Genomic DNA, 19450 nt, shown 5'->3' with positions numbered 1-19450 from the left:
GGCAAAACCTCGAGATCCGACAGCAGATCTCGAGGTTTTGCCTCGGGAGAGGGATCCGGGGCAGACAGGGAGATCCGAGCTTGGGCTCGGATCGCCCCGGATCCCCGAAGTTCGGGTGGGTTCGGTTCTCAGGGAACCGAACCCGCTCATCCCTAATATATATATATATATATATATATATATATACACAGGGCTGGCTCCAGCAGGAGCCACGCCCTGTGCAGCAAGGGACACTGTGCGCGACCAAAAAGGGTGCGTGGCCTATGGTAATTAAATTGCCTCCCTCGCCTCCCACTTTAATAAGGCTGGGGGCGAGCCCAGCACTGCGTCAGTAGCTAGGCTGCCCCCAGCTCTCTCCCTGCACTGAATGGATGTCGTGCACATGCAACCAGCATCCAATCTTCTCCAAAGCTGGCACCGCCGCACAGATGCGATGGTGGAGGTGCCCAGCCTCCCGACGAAGTGTCCCGTGGGTTGAACAGCGGGGCAGTTCCCGAAAAACGAGACTGTCCTGCTGAAATCAGGAATGGCTGGGAGGGGTGCGCCCTCTATGGGGTGGTGCACCTGATTAACCGCACTGGTTGAACATGCCACATGCCTCGAGCCGGCCCTGTGTGTGTGTGTGTATATATATATATAACCAAAAGTTCAAGTGGCACTCACAAAATTCATTTATCCCAATTGCTGGGGTGCCTAGTCTCAGGCATCACAACAGAGTCCATGCATAGTTAGCCATACTATATTAGGACAATGAGAGAGCTCTCATCAGTCTTCTTAATGCAGGCAAAGAGTATTTTTATTTACTCACATCATGATAAAAAATTTAAATGTCGATATTTTGGGCCATACCTAGGCCTTTGTCAAGACCCAAGCACCAGAGACCAAAGTGTGATAGAAGCCAGCCCCACCACCTGCCCAACAGGGCCTATAGCTATAAGAAGCTTCCCATGTACACACTCCCCCTATCAGCTGCAGGAAGTAGATTAGATAAACATGTATTAAATCAGTCATATGAATCAATATTCTTTACTAAAAACTGCATCAGTATATGTTGATAAGTGAATGCCTCAGGAAACAATGCCATGAAAGACATTCCAGGATGATCATATAGTATAATTGCATATTACCCTCCCGGGCAAGAGGTCGAGGACGCCCAAGGGGCAAGAGGGGTTAGAGGAATTGATTTTCAATCTCTCTTCACATACACTAAGCACTGCTGAACAGTCTTTACCATCTAAAGGGTTGACGTTCATACCAACTAATTATTTTGATTCTTTTAATTGGTCTGTGAATCACTTTTGCATGGGGAGAAATTAACATTTAAGAGAATATTTTGACAATCAGACAAAAACTGGACCATAGGCATCCCAACCCCGCTTTAAGCGTCTAAGCACCTTTGATCCAATATCCAATAATGCTAACTTGAAAACGTTTCTGAGGTTTGTGGACCAAGAATGCAGACAGGAGGTAAAAAAATATAAAGTAAATGACAATCTCAGTAAAGCTGAGAGAAGGGCGCCAAGGGACCTAAAAGAAGATTCCTCTGTGGTCATTTGTAATGCCAACAAGGTTGGAGAGGTGGTGCTGCAGAATTTTGATCAATATGATAGAGAAATTAGAAGGCACTTGTCTGATGTGAGTACATACAAGACGGTTAACTTTAACCCTTCAGCTGGTTTCAAAAAACAGGTTGCTGAGTTACTTAATATGGGCCATATCTAGGGGTGGATCAGTGAGGAGACATTGCTCTATTTAACAGTGGACTATCCGATCTGTCCTATTTTATGTACATTACCAAAGATCCGTAAGTCCCTCACTGACCACCCTGGAAGACCCATAGTTTCGGCCAGAGGCTCTTTGCTTCAACCACTGGCACAGTATATAGACTACTCCCTACAGCCTATTGTGAGATCTCATAGTACCTACCTGAAGGATATGGGACATTTTCTGAATAAGCTGAGAATGTTGGGCATTATGCCACCTGATTGGGTACCCTTGAAGTTTGTTCCCTATATATGGTGATTCCCCATGAAGGGGGGATCCAGGCAGCCAGAGAGGCCCTTATGATGGACCTCCAATTGAGTTCCTGATAACACTACTGCATGTAGTATTGGAATTTAATTATTTTATGTATCAGGGTGACTGGTTTATACAATTGTCTGGAACCGCCATGGGTTCAAACCTGGCGCAATCTTACGCCAACATATTTATGCACCAGTATGAACAGAGATACATTTTGGAGCACTTTACCGATAAGTTAATTTTCTTTCAAAGATTTCTTGATGATATTTTTGTTACATGGAGAGGTGATGCTGATTCTTTTTTTCAAGATGGTTGAATTTTTGAACCACTTGGATACACCCATTCAGTTTACAGCGGTGGTTGATTATTCCCAGATGCATTTTCTGGATGTCATTGTGATACAGCAGGAATCTACCTTAGGCTATACATTATACAGGAAGGACACTGTTAGGAATACACTCCTATGGGCCTCAAGCCACCATCCAGACCCATTAAAGTCTAACTTACCTGTTTCACAATTTGTCAGGGTTCTAAGAAACAACTCAGACCCTGACCGGGCTGAAGTACAGCTGTTAAAATGTCACAATAGGTTCTTGAATTGGGGTTACAAGAACAAGGACATTGACAGATGTCTTACAAGGGCCAGATAAATTGTCTGAACAGATTGGAGTGAAAAATACCAACTCTGAAGGAATATTCCTTGGATTACACTGTGACACAAACTTAAAGGTCACACAAAGAGCAATTAAGAATAACTGGCCGTTGATTACTATGGATCCAGCATTTAAACACCTGAAATATAAGACTCCTCTATTGAGTGTGAGCAGGGGTCTTAATCTAAAGAATTTTTGTTGAGACCAGATATGCGTCCAGGGAAAGAAAACTGTCTGTTACAAAATAAAGGTTGTTATAAATGCCTGGGATACATGACGTGTAGATCCTTACATACCGGAAGGTTTTTCTGTCACCCTCACAGCGGACGAAAGATCTATTCCGGGAGGGAACTGAATGTCTGCGCACAGCGGGTGCGTGGCCGGGTAATGATGCGGCATTAAGGGCGGAGCCGGGGGCGGAGCCAAGCGATCGTGTCATCGTGGCTCCGCCCCTCTTCACAATGCAAAAATATTGGCATTGCAAAGCAGGGGGCGGGGCCACGATGACGCGATTCAGTGTGTATCGCGTCACTGCCCCCCCCCCCCTGCTGTGGGGTTTCTATGAGTAGCCGGGGGGCAGGCGGCAGCCGGGAGGCTTGTCTGCCTTTCCGGGGGGACGGGAGCGGTATTCGGGAGGCTCACGACCAAATCAGGAGGGTAGGCAAACCTGCACTGTGGCCCCCAAAGGCCTAAATGAGATAAACCCTCTAAATATATTTCTGTAATTATTAGCATCTACAATACTCCTTCCAGAACAAGTTTTGTTTCAATTTTTTTTTAATTCTTAAATTTTTTTTCCTTTTTTTTGATTTATTTGTTTGATTTATTTTTTATATATTTATTTAGTGGCTGAGTGTTCCACAGGGTTATTATTTCATGACTATTTTATCTTTTTAATGTGAGTATATGTTATTCTGTTTCTAATTCATAATATGCACCTGGGTGTCTAGAAGCATTCTATGTATACATGAACCGTCTCCCGTCACGTGTCTCCGTTGCCATGGCAAGGAGGGCTGGCTTGCGTCCCACAGTGTTTGTAAATGGAACGCAAGCTGATGAAGTGCTGGCACTAGAGGGCTTGTTGAAGCTCTAGTGCCAATAGCAGTATGATGCGGGAGAACTTGGAGCGGAGCCTCGGCAGGGTATGCCACGCTGTATCAGTGTGTGTGTGTCCCGGGGATGTGTGCTGGCAGGTGGGGCTGTACACGCAGGGAACCTGTGGGCTCATACATTGTCAGGTAAGACTCCTTGATTTGGATAGTCGCGGACACGGTAGTAATGGCGCGATCTGTGGCTTCCGGTTTGCGTTCCACAGCTGTGGAACGCACGCCTGGGGGTTATATGCAACTATATGATCATCCTGGCATGTCCTTATATGGCAATGTATGCTGAGGCAATCACTGTCCGCTTACACCGATGCGGGTTTTAGGAAGGAATATTGATTCATATGACTGATTATTATATATCTAATGTACTTGCTGCAGCAGATAGGGGACTGTGTACATGGGATGCTTCTTACAGCTATAGGCCCTGTTGGGCAGGTGGTGGGGCTGGCTTCTTTCACACTTTGGTCTCTGGTGTTTGGGTCTTCACAAAGGGCTAGGGTATGGGAATGAGCTGTACGATGACGTCATCAACCAGTGTTGAAACGTCATTCCCTACCATCCAAGAGGCTAGGTATGGCCTGAGACTTCCACATCTACACTTTTTATCATGATGTGAGGAAATAAAAGTACTCTCTTGCCTGCATTAAAAAGACTGCTGAGTGCTCTCTCATTGTCCTAATATACATTATATATATATATATATATATATATATATATATATATATATATATATATATATTAGGGGTGAGCGGGTTCGGATTTCTGAAATCCGAACCCCCCCGAGCCCCCCCGATCCGAGTCCGATCCGAGTCAGGCTCGACTTTTCCCGCCTGACTCGGATCTGACATCGAGGCAAAACGTCATCATCCCGCCTTCCGAGTCTCGCGGGTTTTGGATCCTATATAAGGTACCCGTGTCGGCGCCATTTTCTCACTCGGCTGTGGACAGTGAAGAGGGAGGGTGGGAGTTAGTGCTGTGTAGTGTAGTGTAGTGTAGTGCTGCTGTTGTCCACTACTTCAAAATCCATAGGGGCTGGCTGTGTTGTGCTGTGCTGCTGTTGTTAATAGGGGCTGTGTCCACTACTTCAAAGTCCATAGGGGCTGGCTGGACTGTGTTGTGCAGTCAGTTCCAAAGTCCTGTGCAGTGTCCCAGTCCTAAAGGGGTGCTGTAGTGTTGTCCAGGGGGTGCTCTGTCCATCAGGGGTGCTCCCCCCAAGTGCTAAAAAAATAATATATTTTCTGTGTTTGTGAATTGTGTGCGCAGTAGCCGCACGTGCATCAACAAAGTAGTGCCAAGCGTGCGCCTGTGTCATAAGTAAAGGGCCGGCTGGCTTGACCGTTAAGGGTGCTGTAACCCCCGAAAGTACACTCCAGTCCAAACCTAAAAAAAAATTATTTTCTGTGTTTGTGAATTGTGTGCGCAGTAGCCGCACGTGCATCAACAAAGTAGTGCCAAGAGTGCGCCTGTGTCATAAGTAAAGGGCCGGCTGGCTTGACCGTTAAAGGGTGCTGTAACCCCCGAAAGTACACTCCAGTCCAAACCAAAAAAAAATTATTTTCTGTGTTTGTGAATTGTGTGCGCAGTAGCCGCACGTGCATCAACAAAGTAGTGCCAAGCGTGCGCCTGTGTCATAAGTAAAGGGCCGGCTGGCTTGACCGTTAAAGGGTGCTGTAACCCCTGAAAGTACACTCCAGTCCAAACCAAAAAAAAATTATTTTCTGTGTTTGTGAATTGTGTGCGCAGTAGCCGCACGTGCATCAACAAAGTAGTGCCAAGCGTGCGCCTGTGTCATAAGTAAAGGGCCGGCTGGCTTGACCGTTAAGGGTGCTGTAACTCCCGAAAGTACACTCCAGTCCAAACCAAAAAAAAATTTATTTTCTGTGTTTGTGAATTGTGTGCGCAGTAGCCGCACGTGCATCAACAAAGTAGTGCCAAGCGTGCGCCTGTGTCATAAGTAAAGGGCCGGCTGGCTTGACCGTTAAGGGTGCTGTAACCCCCGAAAGTACACTCCAGTCCAAACCAAAAAAAAAATTATTTTCTGTGTTTGTGAATTGTGTGCGCAGTAGCCGCACGTGCATCAACAAAGTAGTGCCAAGCGTGCGCCTGTGTCATAAGTAAAGGGCCGGCTGGCTTGACCGTTAAGGGTGCTGTAACCCCCGAAAGTACACTCCAGTCCAAACCTAAAAAAAAATTATTTTCTGTGTTTGTGAATTGTGTGCGCAGTAGCCGCACGTGCATCAACAAAGTAGTGCCAAGCGTGCGCCTGTGTCATAAGTAAAGGGCCGGCTGGCTTGACCGTTAAAGGGTGCTGTAACCCCCGAAAGTACACTCCAGTCCAAACCAAAAAAAAATTATTTTCTGTGTTTGTGAATTGTGTGCGCAGTAGCCGCACGTGCATCAACAAAGTAGTGCCAAGCGTGCGCCTGTGTCATAAGTAAAGGGCCGGCTGGCTTGACCGTTAAGGGTGCTGTAACCCCCGAAAGTACACTCCAGTCCAAACCTAAAAAAAAATTATTTTCTGTGTTTGTGAATTGTGTGCGCAGTAGCCGCACGTGCATCAACAAAGTAGTGCCAAGCGTGCGCCTGTGTCATAAGTAAAGGGCCGGCTGGCTTGACCGTTAAAGGGTGCTGTAACCCCCGAAAGTACACTCCAGTCCAAACCAAAAAAAAATTATTTTCTGTGTTTGTGAATTGTGTGCGCAGTAGCCGCACGTGCATCAACAAAGTAGTGCCAAGAGTGCGCCTGTGTCATAAGTAAAGGGCCGGCTGGCTTGACCGTTAAAGGGTGCTGTAACCCACAAAGTACACTCCAGTCCGAACCAAAAAAAAATTTATTTTCTGTGTTTAGCCGCACGTATATATCAAATCGATATAACATAAATGGAGGACCAAACTTTCTCCGATAAAAATAAAATAGAGAAAGATCAAGAACCACTTCCTCCTAGTGCTGAAGCTGCTGCCACTAGTCATGACATAGACGATAACATGCCATCAACGTCGTCTGCCAAGGCCGATGCCCAATGTCATAGTAGAGGGCACATACAATCCCAAATGGCAAAGTTCAGGAAAATGACCTTGAAAAAGACATTTAAATCAGCTGAAGAGAAACGTAAACTTGCCAATATGCCATTTACGACACGGAGTGGCAAGGAACGGCTAAGGTCGATCCCTAGTATGTTCATGACTAGTGGTTCAGCTTCACATGACGATGGAAGCACTCCTCCCACTAAAAAAATCAAAAGAGTTAAGCTGGCAAAAGCACAGCGAAGAACTGTGCTTTCTAAGAAGATATCACAAATCCCCAAAGAGAGTCCAAGTGTGGTGGTGGTTGCGATGCCTGACCTTCCCAGCACTGGACGGGAAGAGGTGGCTCTTTCCACCATTTGCACGCCCCCTGCAAGTGCTGAAAGGAGCACCCACAGTCCACTTGCTGATATGCAAATTGAAGATGTCACTGTTGAAGTACAACAGGATGAGGATACTGGTGTAGCTGGCGCTGAGGAGGAAGTTGGCGAGGAGGATTCTGATGGTGATGTGGTTTGTTTAAATCAGGCTCCGGGGGAGACAGTTGTTGTCCGTGGGATGAAAAAGCCCATCACGGTCATGCCTGGGCAGAAGACCAAACATTCCACCTCTTTGGTCTGGCAATATTTCTATCCAAATCCGGACAACAACTGTCTTGCCATATGTACCATATGTAAAGGTGAAATAAGTAGGGGTAGGGACGTCAACCACCTAGGAACATCCTCCCTTATACGGCACCTGCAGCGCGTTCATAAAAAGTTACTGTCAAGTTCAGAAACTTTGGCTCAGACCGTAAGCAGTCCAGGGACACCTAAATCCCGTTGTCCTGTTGTATCCAAGCGCCTGCAAACCACACCGTCAACTCCCTCCTCGTCAATTTCCTCCTTAGTCAGGATCGGAAGTAGTCCTGCAGGCCATATCACTGGCATGACTGACTCTCCTATCCGGGATTCCTCCGGAGGATCCTGCATTGCTACGCCTACTGCTGCCGCTGCTGCTGTTGCTGCTGCTGCTGGGAGTCGTTCATCATCCCAGAGAGGAAGTAGGAACACCACTACTTTTACTAAACAATTGACCCTCCAACAGTCCTTAGCGAGGAGGATGAAGTACGACAGCAGTCATCCCGAAGCAAAACGTATAACTGAGGCCTTGACTGCTATGTTGGTGTTAGACGTGCGTCCGGTATCCGCCATTAGTGCAGTGGGATTTAGACAATTGATGGAGGTAGTGTGTCCCCGGTTCCAAATCCCGTCTAGATTCCACTTCACTAGGCAGGCGATACCGAGACTGTACAGAAACGTCAGAAAAAGTGTCCTCAGTGTCCTGAAAAATGCCGTTGTACACAATGTCCACTTAACCACGGACATGTGGACAAGTGGAACAGGGCAGACTAAGGACTATATGACTGTGACAGCCCACTGGGTAGATGTATCACCTTACGCAGCAACAGCAGCAGCGTCACCAGTAGCAGCATCTCAGAAACGCCAGCTCGTTACAAGGCAGGCTACGCTGTGTATCACCGGTTTCAGTAAGAGGCACACCGCCGACAACCTCTTAGAGAAACTGAGGGAAATCATCGCCCAGTGGCTTACCCCACTTAGACTCTCCTGGGGATTTGTGATATCTGACAACGCCACCAATATTGTGCGGGCATTACATCTGGGCAAATTCCAGCACGTCCCATGTTTTGCTCACACAATAAACTTGGTGGTGCAGAATTTTCTGAAAAGCGACAGGGGCGTGCAGGAGACGCTTTGGGTGGCCCGAAAAATTTCTGGCCACTTTCGCCATTCAGCGACTGCGTGCCGAAGACTGGAGCGCCAGCAAACACTCTTGAACCTGCCCCGCCATCACCTGAAGCAAGAGGTTGTGACGCGGTGGAACTCAACCCTCTATATGCTTCAGAGGATGGAGGAGCAGCAAAAGGCCATACAAGCCTATACATCCACCTATGACATAGGCAAAGGAGGGGGTATGCACCTGACTCAAGCGCAGTGGAGAATGATTTCCGTGTTGTGCAAGGTTCTTCAGCCCTTCGAACTTGCCACACGTGAAGTCAGTTCAGACACTGCCAGCTTGAGTCAGGTCATTCCCCTCATCAGGCTTTTGCAGAAGCAGCTGGAGAAAGTGAAGGAGGAGCTAAGACGGAGCGATTCCGCTCGGCATGTGGGACTTGTGGATGAAGCCCTTCATTCGCTTTGCCAGGATTCCAGGGTGGTCAATCTGTTGAAATCAGACCACTACATTTTGGCCACCGTGCTCGATCCTAGGTTTAAAGCCTATGTGGTGTCTCTCTTTCCGGCCGACACAAGCCTGCAGAGGTGCAAAGACCTGCTGGTGAACACACTGTCAGCTGAAGCGGAACGTGACACGTCAACGGCTCCTTCTTCATTTTCTCCCGCAACTGGGGCTGCCAGGAAAAAACTTAGGTATCCTAAGCAACCCGCTGGCGGTGATGCAGGGCAGGCAGGACCAAGTTTGGACATCTGGTCCGGACTGAAGGACCTGGCAACAATTTCTGACATGTCTACTGTCACTGCATATGATACTGTCACCATTGACAGAATGGTGGAGGATTACATCGGTGACAGCATCCAAGTAGGCATGTCAGACAGTCCATACCTGTACTGGCAGGAAAAAGAGGCAATTTGGAGGCCCCTGTACAAACTGGCTCTATTTTACCTGAGTTGCCCCCCCTCCAGTGTGTACTCCGAAAGAGTGTTTAGTGCAGCCGGGAACCTTGTCAGCGAAAGGCGTAGGAGGTTGCTTCCACAGAATGTGGAGAAGATGATGTTCATCAAAATGAATTATCAGCTCTTCCAGGGAGACCAGCCTCCAGAAGGTACAGAGGGACCTGTGGTGGTGGATTCAAGTGGGGACGAGTTAATACTTTGTGAGGATGAGGATGTACACACTGAAGAGGGTGAGGAATCGGTGGATGAGGAGGATGAGGATGACATCTTGCCTCCGTAGAGCCAGTTTGTGCAGGGACACATTAATTGCCAGCTTGTTTTGTGGGGGCCCAAACGAACCAATCATTTCAGCCACAGTTGTGTGGCAGACCCTGGCGCTGAAATGATTGATTTGTTAAAGTGTGCATGTCCTGTTTATACAACATAAGGGTGGGTGGGAGGGCCCAAGGACAATTCCATCTTGCACCTCTTTTTTTCTTTGCATTATGTACAGTTTGGGGCCTAGTTTTTCTAACTGCCATCCTGCCTGCCACTGCAGTGTCACTCCTAGATGGGTCACGTGTTTGTGCCGCCCACTCGTGTCGCTTAGCATAGTCATCCAGCTACCTCGGTGCAACCTTTTGGACATAAAAACACTATTGTGAGGTGTGAGGTGTTCAGAATAGACTGGAAATGAGTGGAAATTAAGGTTATTGAGGTTAATAATAGCATAGGAGCAGAAAAACCTACAAATTCTGTGATTTTAGCTGTTTTTATGCTTTTTTTCAAAAAAATACAGATCCAAAACACAAAACCCAGAACCCAAAACACGGAAGGGTGGTTTTGGCAAAACCAATCCAGATCCAAAACACGAAGAAAGATCCAGATCCAAAACCAAAACACAAAACACGAAAAGTGGCCGGTGCACACCCCTAATATATATATATATATATATATATATATATATATATATATAATTTCTAGTATATAATGTCATTGCCTTGTGTTATGTCATTTTAAAACAACCACAATCTTCTTATTTTGAGAAATCGCTTATATGCTGATTATATATATTTTATAATGCCTGATGAATTATGGGAAGAAATGTACTAAAGTTTTTTTAGTGTATTTTTTATGTGGTTTTAAAACTGTCATATTTACTAAAAACCAAAGCACTAAAGAAATGATGTTTTTCAAAAGAAAGAAAGACCTTCCCCTTGTGTAACAGGCATAACAGTATTTGTTCCACCTTAGTTCAAATTAACTGTGCCCCTTTAGTTTATCATCAAATTAATTTTACTTCCTACGTGTTATAAATAACTAACTGTGCCCCATTATTATATGAACTAATTGTATCTCCTTAGTATTAACATAAGTAAATTATTGGCCCCATTATTAATTTTAATATTATTGGCACCCTATTTTGTTTTCTCTGCTGCAGTACAGAATACATCCTGCGGCCTCCAGTGTACTGTGCGCACTGCGGCCTCCAGAGTACTGTGCGCACTGCGGCCTCCAGAGTACTGTGCGCACTGCGGCCTCCAGAGTACTGTGCGCACTGCGGCCTCCAGAGTACTGTGCGCACTGCGGTATCACAATAGAGAAACAATCTATAATTTGAAGTCTGGAACCTGACACCTAAATGGACTTCGCCCGAGGAGCTCCCATCACAAAATCCGTTAACGTCCTGTAAGCCCACCACCCCAACAGAGGGACAACCAATTTGGAGAGGTTTTTCCTTTTCTTTAACTTAGTTAATATAGGGATAACCCTGATATTTTACATGCCGTTTTACCAGATTATTCGCTGTAAACCACATGCAGTTTTGCTAAACTAAACAGGATTTAGTGGATTAGAAATGGACACGTCAGTTTAGGTTTCTACTCTCCATAATCCTGGATAGTAAATTATGTGGTTTAAAACTGAAAACTAGTAAAAAATAAAAATTTACCCCCAAGAAGCCAGAACTGAAGACATCACAAAGCAAAAACTTTAATGGAAAGGGCCGTTTGATGTTAAACTTCTATCTGTAATTAATGGTATAAATCCACTACCATACCTACAACGATGACCGATAGAGGCTGTTATCACATTCCCATTTGCTGTCTCACTGAATCTCTTGGGTACTTTACATAGCAGACATTGAAACAACTGTAGTATACACTTGTTGCATACACGACATGAGACAAACCACAAGTATTGCAAGCTTTTAATTCTCATTTAAATAACAGAAGTAACTCCATGTTGCTGATCACTTGCATCTGTTTTAAGGTCGGAGGAAGAGCAAGAAAAAATCTGCTTTTGTAGAATTTGGTAAGCAAATCGGAAATACATCATGTGACCCATGGCCACAAAGGCCACCGAAATGAGAACAAGCAAACCAAAAGCCTCTGGGTTTGGGCCCAAGATCACCATAATGAAATGCAGAAGGTCGAGGAGATAATTCATGGAGTTCTGGACACCATTAATAATGCCTCTTTCAGATTCAATAACGTTTTCCTGAAGGAGCTGTGTGACAACCAGATCAAAGGACCAAAGCCCTAAAAACAAATACAATAAAATATCTTTAGACATAGAATACAATCATATCAACCTTGAAAATAAATATGATAATTCAATTTTTATCTAACCTTGTTCACCAGTCAAGAACAAAATGTCCTATTTTAAAAAACAATGTTTAATTCAATGACAAAATAAATAAAAGCTAAATTATATCAGCAATGGTTATAGTCCATAACGTCATCTTCCATGGTATTATTGGCAAATAAGTGCAGCATGTCCATAATGCTACTCAAATAGTGCGATCATTCTTCCACTTTATAGCTATAAATATATGAAGCCTCTCTCTCTCTCACATTCATAATATATATATATATATATACACGCACACACACACAGCGCCTCTTCACCAGCGGTGACCGGGTCACCGCACATTTCCCCACCCACGGACACTGCGACCCGCGGGTGAAGACTGCAGGCTGTCTTAGCGGTGCGCTGCACGGTGAGGGCCCCGCTAAAACAGCCTAGCGGGAACGCTATATATATATATATATATATATATATATATATATGTCAAAGGTGCGGCACTCATCTGTGACAAACCACTCCAAATGTGTGTGTGTGTGTCACATCAACATTTGTGCTTTAATGCACTATCTTAGGATGTAAAGAATAATAAAATCCCCAGTTTAAGGGTCTGCCTGCACGTTTGGGCTAATCTTTTTGAACCACTGAACGGATTTTGACAGGGTTTTGACAGTTCTATGCAGCATTGGTTGAGGAAGGTTTAGGTGTATGAACCATTCATCTTTGACAAAAGGGAGTTAAGCAGTGACGATATTAGTGAAGTAAGTCACAGAAAAAAAATCTTGCACCAAGCTGCTACATATGAGCTGGCGAGCACCAAAGAGCATTTGAAACTGAAAGTGAGGGCCTTATTTATCAACAAGTTTTATCATTCACAACGAGGGATAAAACTTGTTGCATATGATAAATGGTGCTCCAGCCAATAAGCTCCCAACTGTCATCTGTTTAAAAAATGACAGTTGGGCGCTGATTGGTTGGAGCACCATTTATCATATGCAACAAGTTTTATCACTCGTTGATTAATGAGGCCCTGAGTCACAGAAAACACTATTGTGCTGTGTGTGTGAGTGACTGCTGCAGGGCCAAGGACTGCTCTTTGATTGCTATCTCTGATTGGCTCGGTCTCAGAGAGCAATGTGCTCTGTTGCTTAGCAGCAGCCTAGAGAGGGGAGAGAGTCAGGGACTGAGCAGAGTCACATCTGAGGCAGACAGAGAGTGAGAGACAGTCTCTAACAAACCTATGAAGATGTCCTGATGCAGACACAGTAGCCAGGAAGGAGCCAGGGGAGGCATAGCTGTCAGGAGTTAAAAAAAAAACCCAACCATCGAAACACTATCAAATAATTTCTATTCAATAGTGGCAAACATCAGACTGCCACCATTAACTGGTAAAAATACTACAATCGGAACAAAAACATTGATGGTTAGTAACCATTGGATTCCGATGTCCATCCCTATAGTGAACCTGCAGACGGACTCCGGCCACCACTCCTCCACTGAAGTGCTCCCTCTCCAGCGTGATGTTCCCGCTCAGCCACACACCCCCAGTGAACAGCAGGCACCTCCCATGGAAGTCAGCGCTGTTCTCGGACAGGGGCACCACGGCGAGGAAGCTCTATAGGAAGCCCAGGAAATACAGGGTACATTGTGCAAAGAGGACATTGCCACTGATAATGCTTATGGCAGCTGCAATACAAATCTCTCATCCATGATGGTCCTGCCCTTCCCAACACATCCCAGTGGCTGGGCCTCAGCCAGCTGCAGGGCTGCAGCAGGGGAGGTTGTGATGACACTGGTGAGCTGCAGGGGGCAGAAGTGAGAAGCAGGGCGTCATGGTGAGCTGCAGGGGGCAGAAGTGAGAAGCAGGGCTTTGTGGTGAGATGCAGGGGGCTGTGATGACATGGCGTAGTTTGTTATGAGATGCAGGGGGCTTTGGCGAGATGAACATGGTGCAAAGCCGGGGTGGGTCGTTAATTATATAACTGATATAAAAGATAGACTCATTGCCTGGTGTGGAATGTCCATTTACATTTATTAGTTGTATTTTTCACCCCTTTTTATAAGCTGCCTACACTCTATGGGTTAAATTATTTTCTCTCTTTATATTTTAATCTCACACTAAGGGGTAAATTTACTAAAGTGAGAGTTTTTAAAAGTGAGTTTTAAAAGTGATGTTGCCCATAGCAACAAATCAGATTCTAGCTATTATCTTCTAGAAGGTGCTAGTTAAATGTTAAGTAGAATCTGATTGGTTGCTATGGGCAACATCACTTTTAAAACTCACTTTTAAAAACTCACTAGTTTGTATGTCTAATAAGACTCAGTGCTATAGGCTTGTGAGCAGCTCTCAGCCAAGAAGATGCCGCCCTCTATCCCACTTATCCCTCACCCTTCTTCAAGCTTCGCTAGTCCAAAGACCTAAAACCCACAATCAACATCTCCCACCAGTTAGACATACTGTACAAGCTCTTCTTGCACATTTGAATCTGTAGTAATGGCAGTATTGCTAGTAGATTGTTTCAACTCTATCGAAGGGCCTGATTTAGACCCACTCGCGAGCGGCTGTCCGCTCGCAAGTGGGTCGATGTTCTGCACTGAGCATGCGCATGACGGAGGGAGCTCCGTCGTGCGCATGCGCCAGATGCGACGAGCGAAGGAAAGTCCTTCGCTCGTTGTGTCTGATCAAAGGGGGCGTGCTGTCGATTTTGATTGACAGCACGCCCCCTTTGGTGGGCGTGCCTCCCTGACGGGGGCGTTCCCAAGGGAACGCCTACCGTCAGAAGCCGGCCCACTGACATCACTAGTGATGTCAGTGGGAGTGATTTTGGCTCTGATAGAGCCAAAATCACTCCGGGCCTTGCGGTTGAAAACCTCAACCGCAGGCTCCGGCTCGCAGTTTCGATGGTCACAACCATCGCGGCCATCAAACTGCACGCTCGTATAGGCTGTGGGTGGTGACCCACAGCTATACGAGCGTCCAGGAGGACGCTCCAGAATTATGGAGGGCGGCCCTCATTCAGAGCGTGCGCTCTGCTCAGAGCGTACGGCTCTGAATGAGGGCCTAAATCTCTAAAATCATAAGTCTATCTGTTTTCACTTACCAACTCTGGCTGCAATGACTCCGGCAAAGAGTAAACTGATGGAGATCAAGGGTGGAGAAACATCATGCTCATTGATTGTTGAGCTGGAGTTACTCAGCAGGTTGTGTGCGCTGGTTGTGAAAAACTCCTGAAGACCAACTGGAGAAATTGTGGGTGAGATATCGCCTTCCATAAAGTGAGTACCAATATCTTGAAATGGAGAAACTGTAAGATCCAGTGCACTTCCAGGCATAAAGACTGAGACCACACAAAGGACAAGACTGCTGAGCTGAGCTATTCCAGAGATAAATCCAGTACGAATCAAACCACATTTTCGTCTTAGCCAGGTAAAAGCCACCGTTCCCATAATTCCGGAAATGGCAGATGCACCCATGAGGATGCTGAGGACAGAGCCACTCAAACCTTGTGTGTAGGCATACCCAGTGGTAATGCAGTCAAAACCAAGGACAGTCATGTAGAGGAAAGCCAGCCCCATGCCAGCCCAAAACACTGACTGATTGTAGTATGCAATCCACCCATCTCGGAAGGTGCGGAAGGGCTCCGCTATACTGCAGCTGGTGTCTTTACGAGGCTCAGCTGTTACTACAGCGTTCTCTCCCATAAGATGCACATCTTCAGTGGGTTTCTCAGCATCTATTACTGAATAAAACACATACATAGAAATAAAACAATGAAATGACAGGTGGATCTGATTCTCTGAAATATGAACATGTTGCCTTAGGGTGCAGACTCTATAAAACCAAACTGAAGAGTGTTTCGCCTTTTTGTAGTGTTATACTGTATGGCAACTTAGGAGCATTTTACATGGGTAAGAGCTTGTATTGTATTCCATTTTCTAGCAACAGCATTTCTATGCATGGGCACAGGTAAACATATAGACAATATAAGTACCTAAACACTAACAACTGTACCATTTAAATATGTAAAGTTCCTGTAAAAATGTCTACAGATCGTTAAAGGGACAACAACTAAATACAGAGTTACTGTAAAGAATAGAAGACTTACATTTAGTACAGTTCAATAGTTTGGTATGTGCTACATGTTTTATTGCTGGGTCTGTATTGCTGGCTAGTGGGGGGTTGTCATTAATTAGGATGCACACTTGGCTACATCTCTACTTAAATATCATTCCCTAGGCTGTTTTAGCCTTGGCTGGAATTAGCAGACTCCTAAGTGCAGAATCACAAGTGCAATATAGATTTTAGTCAACAACATTTCATCAAACACAACTAAACTGCTATCAATACTGCATATAGACACCTATGGACACCTAAACTGCTATCAATACTGCATATAGACACCTATGGACACCTAAACTGCTATCAATACTGCATATAGACACCTATGGACACCTAAACTGCTATCAATACTGCATATAGACACCTATGGACACTTAAACTGCTATCAATACTGCATATAGACACCTATGGACACCTAAACTGCTATCAATACTGCATATAGACACCTATGGACACCTAAACTGCTATCAATACTGCATATAGACACCTATGGACACCTAAACTGCTAGCAATACTGCATATAGACACCTATGGACACCTAAACTGCTATCAATACTGCATATAGACACCTATGGACAACTAAACTGCTATCAATACTGCATATAGACACCTATGGACACCTAAACTGCTAGCAATACTGCATATAGACACCTATGGACACCTAAACTGCTAGCAATACTGCATATAGACACCTATGGACACCTAAACTGCTAGCAATACTGCATATGGACACCTATGGACAACTAAACTGCTATCAATACTGCATATAGACACCTATGGACAACTAAACTGCTATCAATACTGCATATAGACACCTATGGACACCTAAACTGCTATCAATACTGCATATAGACACCTATGGACACCTAAACTGCTATCAATACTGCATATAGACACCTATGGACACCTAAACTGCTATCAATACTGCATATAGACACCTATGGACAACTAAACTGCTATCAATACTGCATATAGACACCTATGGACACCTAAACTGCTATCAATACTGCATATAGACACCTATGGACACCTAAACTGCTATCAATACTGCATATAGACACCTATGGACAATTAAACTGCTATCAATACTGCATATAGACACCTATGGACACCTAAACTGCTATCAATACTGCATATAGACACCTATGGACACCTAAACTGCTATCAATACTGCATATAGACACCTATGGACAACTAAACTGCTATCAATACTGCATATAGACACCTATGGAGCATCAAGTGTGAGTTCACAACAAACACCTGCTGCCTGCATAACCAGGACATGCAATACTGAACTCCTTGTTTGATCATTGCAAAGACATTATCTCACTTGCTACTATTTGTGCTGCCTCTTTTTTCACAAAAGGCTAAATTCTTATTTGTACCAATGCAAAGTAACCTCTAATCCTTGCATATACGGTCTGATTTACCATTGCTTTTGCCTAACCTCACAACTTTGAACTTCTTTTTTATTATTCATTCTCAAAACACTTTAAATCACGTATATTCCCCTCATTAAAAAAAACAAAACAAAACCCTACTTTGTTCATCAAGCATACGCATTCACCAACAGTGTTCTTTCACCAGCATTTTTGCAAAACCTTCAACACTGTTGTTCTCACACATACACTATTCTAACCTCATCCACACCGTGACCATGTTTTCTTCAAATTCTCACTTTACTCAGTGCCTACCTAATTCTTTATTCTGCCCCCTGTTCCCACCTCTATCCTTCCCCCCCCTAGTCTTCCTCCCCTTCTCTCTCCTCCTCTGTCTGTATTCCTCCCCTCTGCTTCCCTCCTTCTCCTCTCCTGTTACTCCTCTTTCATTCTTTTCTCCCCCACAATGGTCCTACTACCCAATCACTAGGCTGAGCACCCACCCTCCTCTCCCTATCACTTCACCACACCTTCATCTACATCACACTAATCTCCCTCCCTTTCCTACAAATGCATCCCACCTCTCTTACCTATTGATCACTTCCTTCCACTCCTGCCTCCACGATCTCACCCGTGCTGCTCCCTACATCTGGTACTCTCTCCCTCTCTGACTCTCCACAAATCTTCAGACGGGCTCTCAAGACTCACTACTTCAAAGCCTTCCAGCTCTCATCCTAACCTGCTGCTTACATGCTTCTTCCTCACTGTCTACCCTATCTGTGTCACCCCTGTCTCTCTCATCCCCCTCCCCCCCTATAGAATGTAAGCTCTCACGAGCAGGGCCCTCTTCCCTTATGTGCTTTTCCTTCCCTCACTCATACGATCATATACTCAAAACTCTCCACAAGGGCACCTAACACTTGGTAGCTGTCACCCTGCTGCTTTTTTGAGTGTTATGATTGCTGCAGCAATGTTTATAAACCATGTTCTTATTCTGTATTGTCTTGTACTGTAGGTCGCGGTTTTACGAGTTTGCTCATTTGTTAATGTACTTTGTGAGGCGCTTTGGAAACCTTGTGGCGCCATATAAATAAAGGATAATAATAATAGTTTTGCTTGATCTTCCCTAGAATTATCTTGGGATAGTCTTCTCAATACATTAGCTACAAATGGCATGGGTAGGACCAGAAGAAATGAAAGTATGACAGAGAACAAGAAAAGAAGCAGCAGACACAGCTCACTAACTATGCACTTAACCTATGAACACACAGACATAGTGTAGCTTGCAGTATATGTACTGTATACATGTGAGGTTCTGGTTTTGTTGTGGGCCCGGGGTGGTGATAGGAGCAGACACTGAAGCAGGTTTAAATGAAAAGATGGAACTTTTAATGAGTGGTTTGATAGACATGAATATGACAAAAGCTTGGGAGCGGTGGTGAAGTAATGGGAAAAAGTCCAGTTAGTGATAGACAATGAAAAATGTCCAGGTAGTGACTGGTTAATAGGGAAATGTCCAGTTGATGACAGGCTGGAGAAATCAGGTGTAGTGGCTGAAATGAAGAATGCAGGCTGAGGAAGGATTATCCAGCAGTGTGTCAGTGGAGGCAAGGTGCAGGGTGCAGAGCAGACTCAGGTACTCTGGCAAGGGGAAGGTAATGGAGGGTGCAGGGTAGTCCAGCCGGTTTGGAGCAGACAAGCAGGCAGGTAGCGTATCACAGGAACAGATGGTGAGCATAGGGAACTCTCTCTCAGCTGTGCTGAGAAACACGTTGCACTGGCAATGAAGAGAGGCTCTGGACCTCCCTAAATACTGAGTGACGTACCGTGACTGGCCAGAGAGAGCACGTGCCACACCAGGATAGGATGACTGAATCACATGGCCAGA

The 19450-nt window shown here is 45.1% G+C and overlaps 1 protein-coding gene across 2 annotated transcripts in view; it reads right to left on the bottom strand.

Annotated features, from left to right (window-relative positions):
• Positions 1 to 11668: 11668 nt before the first annotated feature.
• SLC40A1 (solute carrier family 40 member 1) overlaps positions 11669 to 19450 on the bottom strand; it is a 108969-nt gene continuing 101187 nt past the window's right edge. For both annotated transcript variants that reach the window (XM_088457213.1, XM_088457214.1), the window contains 2 exons: positions 15165 to 15803; positions 11669 to 12017 (listed from right to left, as the gene is read on the bottom strand). In XM_088457213.1, the coding sequence (XP_088313339.1) occupies positions 11698 to 12017; positions 15165 to 15803 (959 nt within the window). In that variant the 3' untranslated portion in view covers positions 11669 to 11697. The remainder of the gene's footprint in view (positions 12018 to 15164; positions 15804 to 19450) is intronic.

This window comes from Taudactylus pleione, unplaced genomic scaffold, assembly GCF_031769625.1.
Source record: "Taudactylus pleione unplaced genomic scaffold, aTauple2 ptg000747l, whole genome shotgun sequence".
Lineage (NCBI taxonomy): Eukaryota > Metazoa > Chordata > Amphibia > Anura > Myobatrachidae > Taudactylus > Taudactylus pleione.
This window is presented reverse-complemented; position numbering and strand designations above follow the sequence as displayed.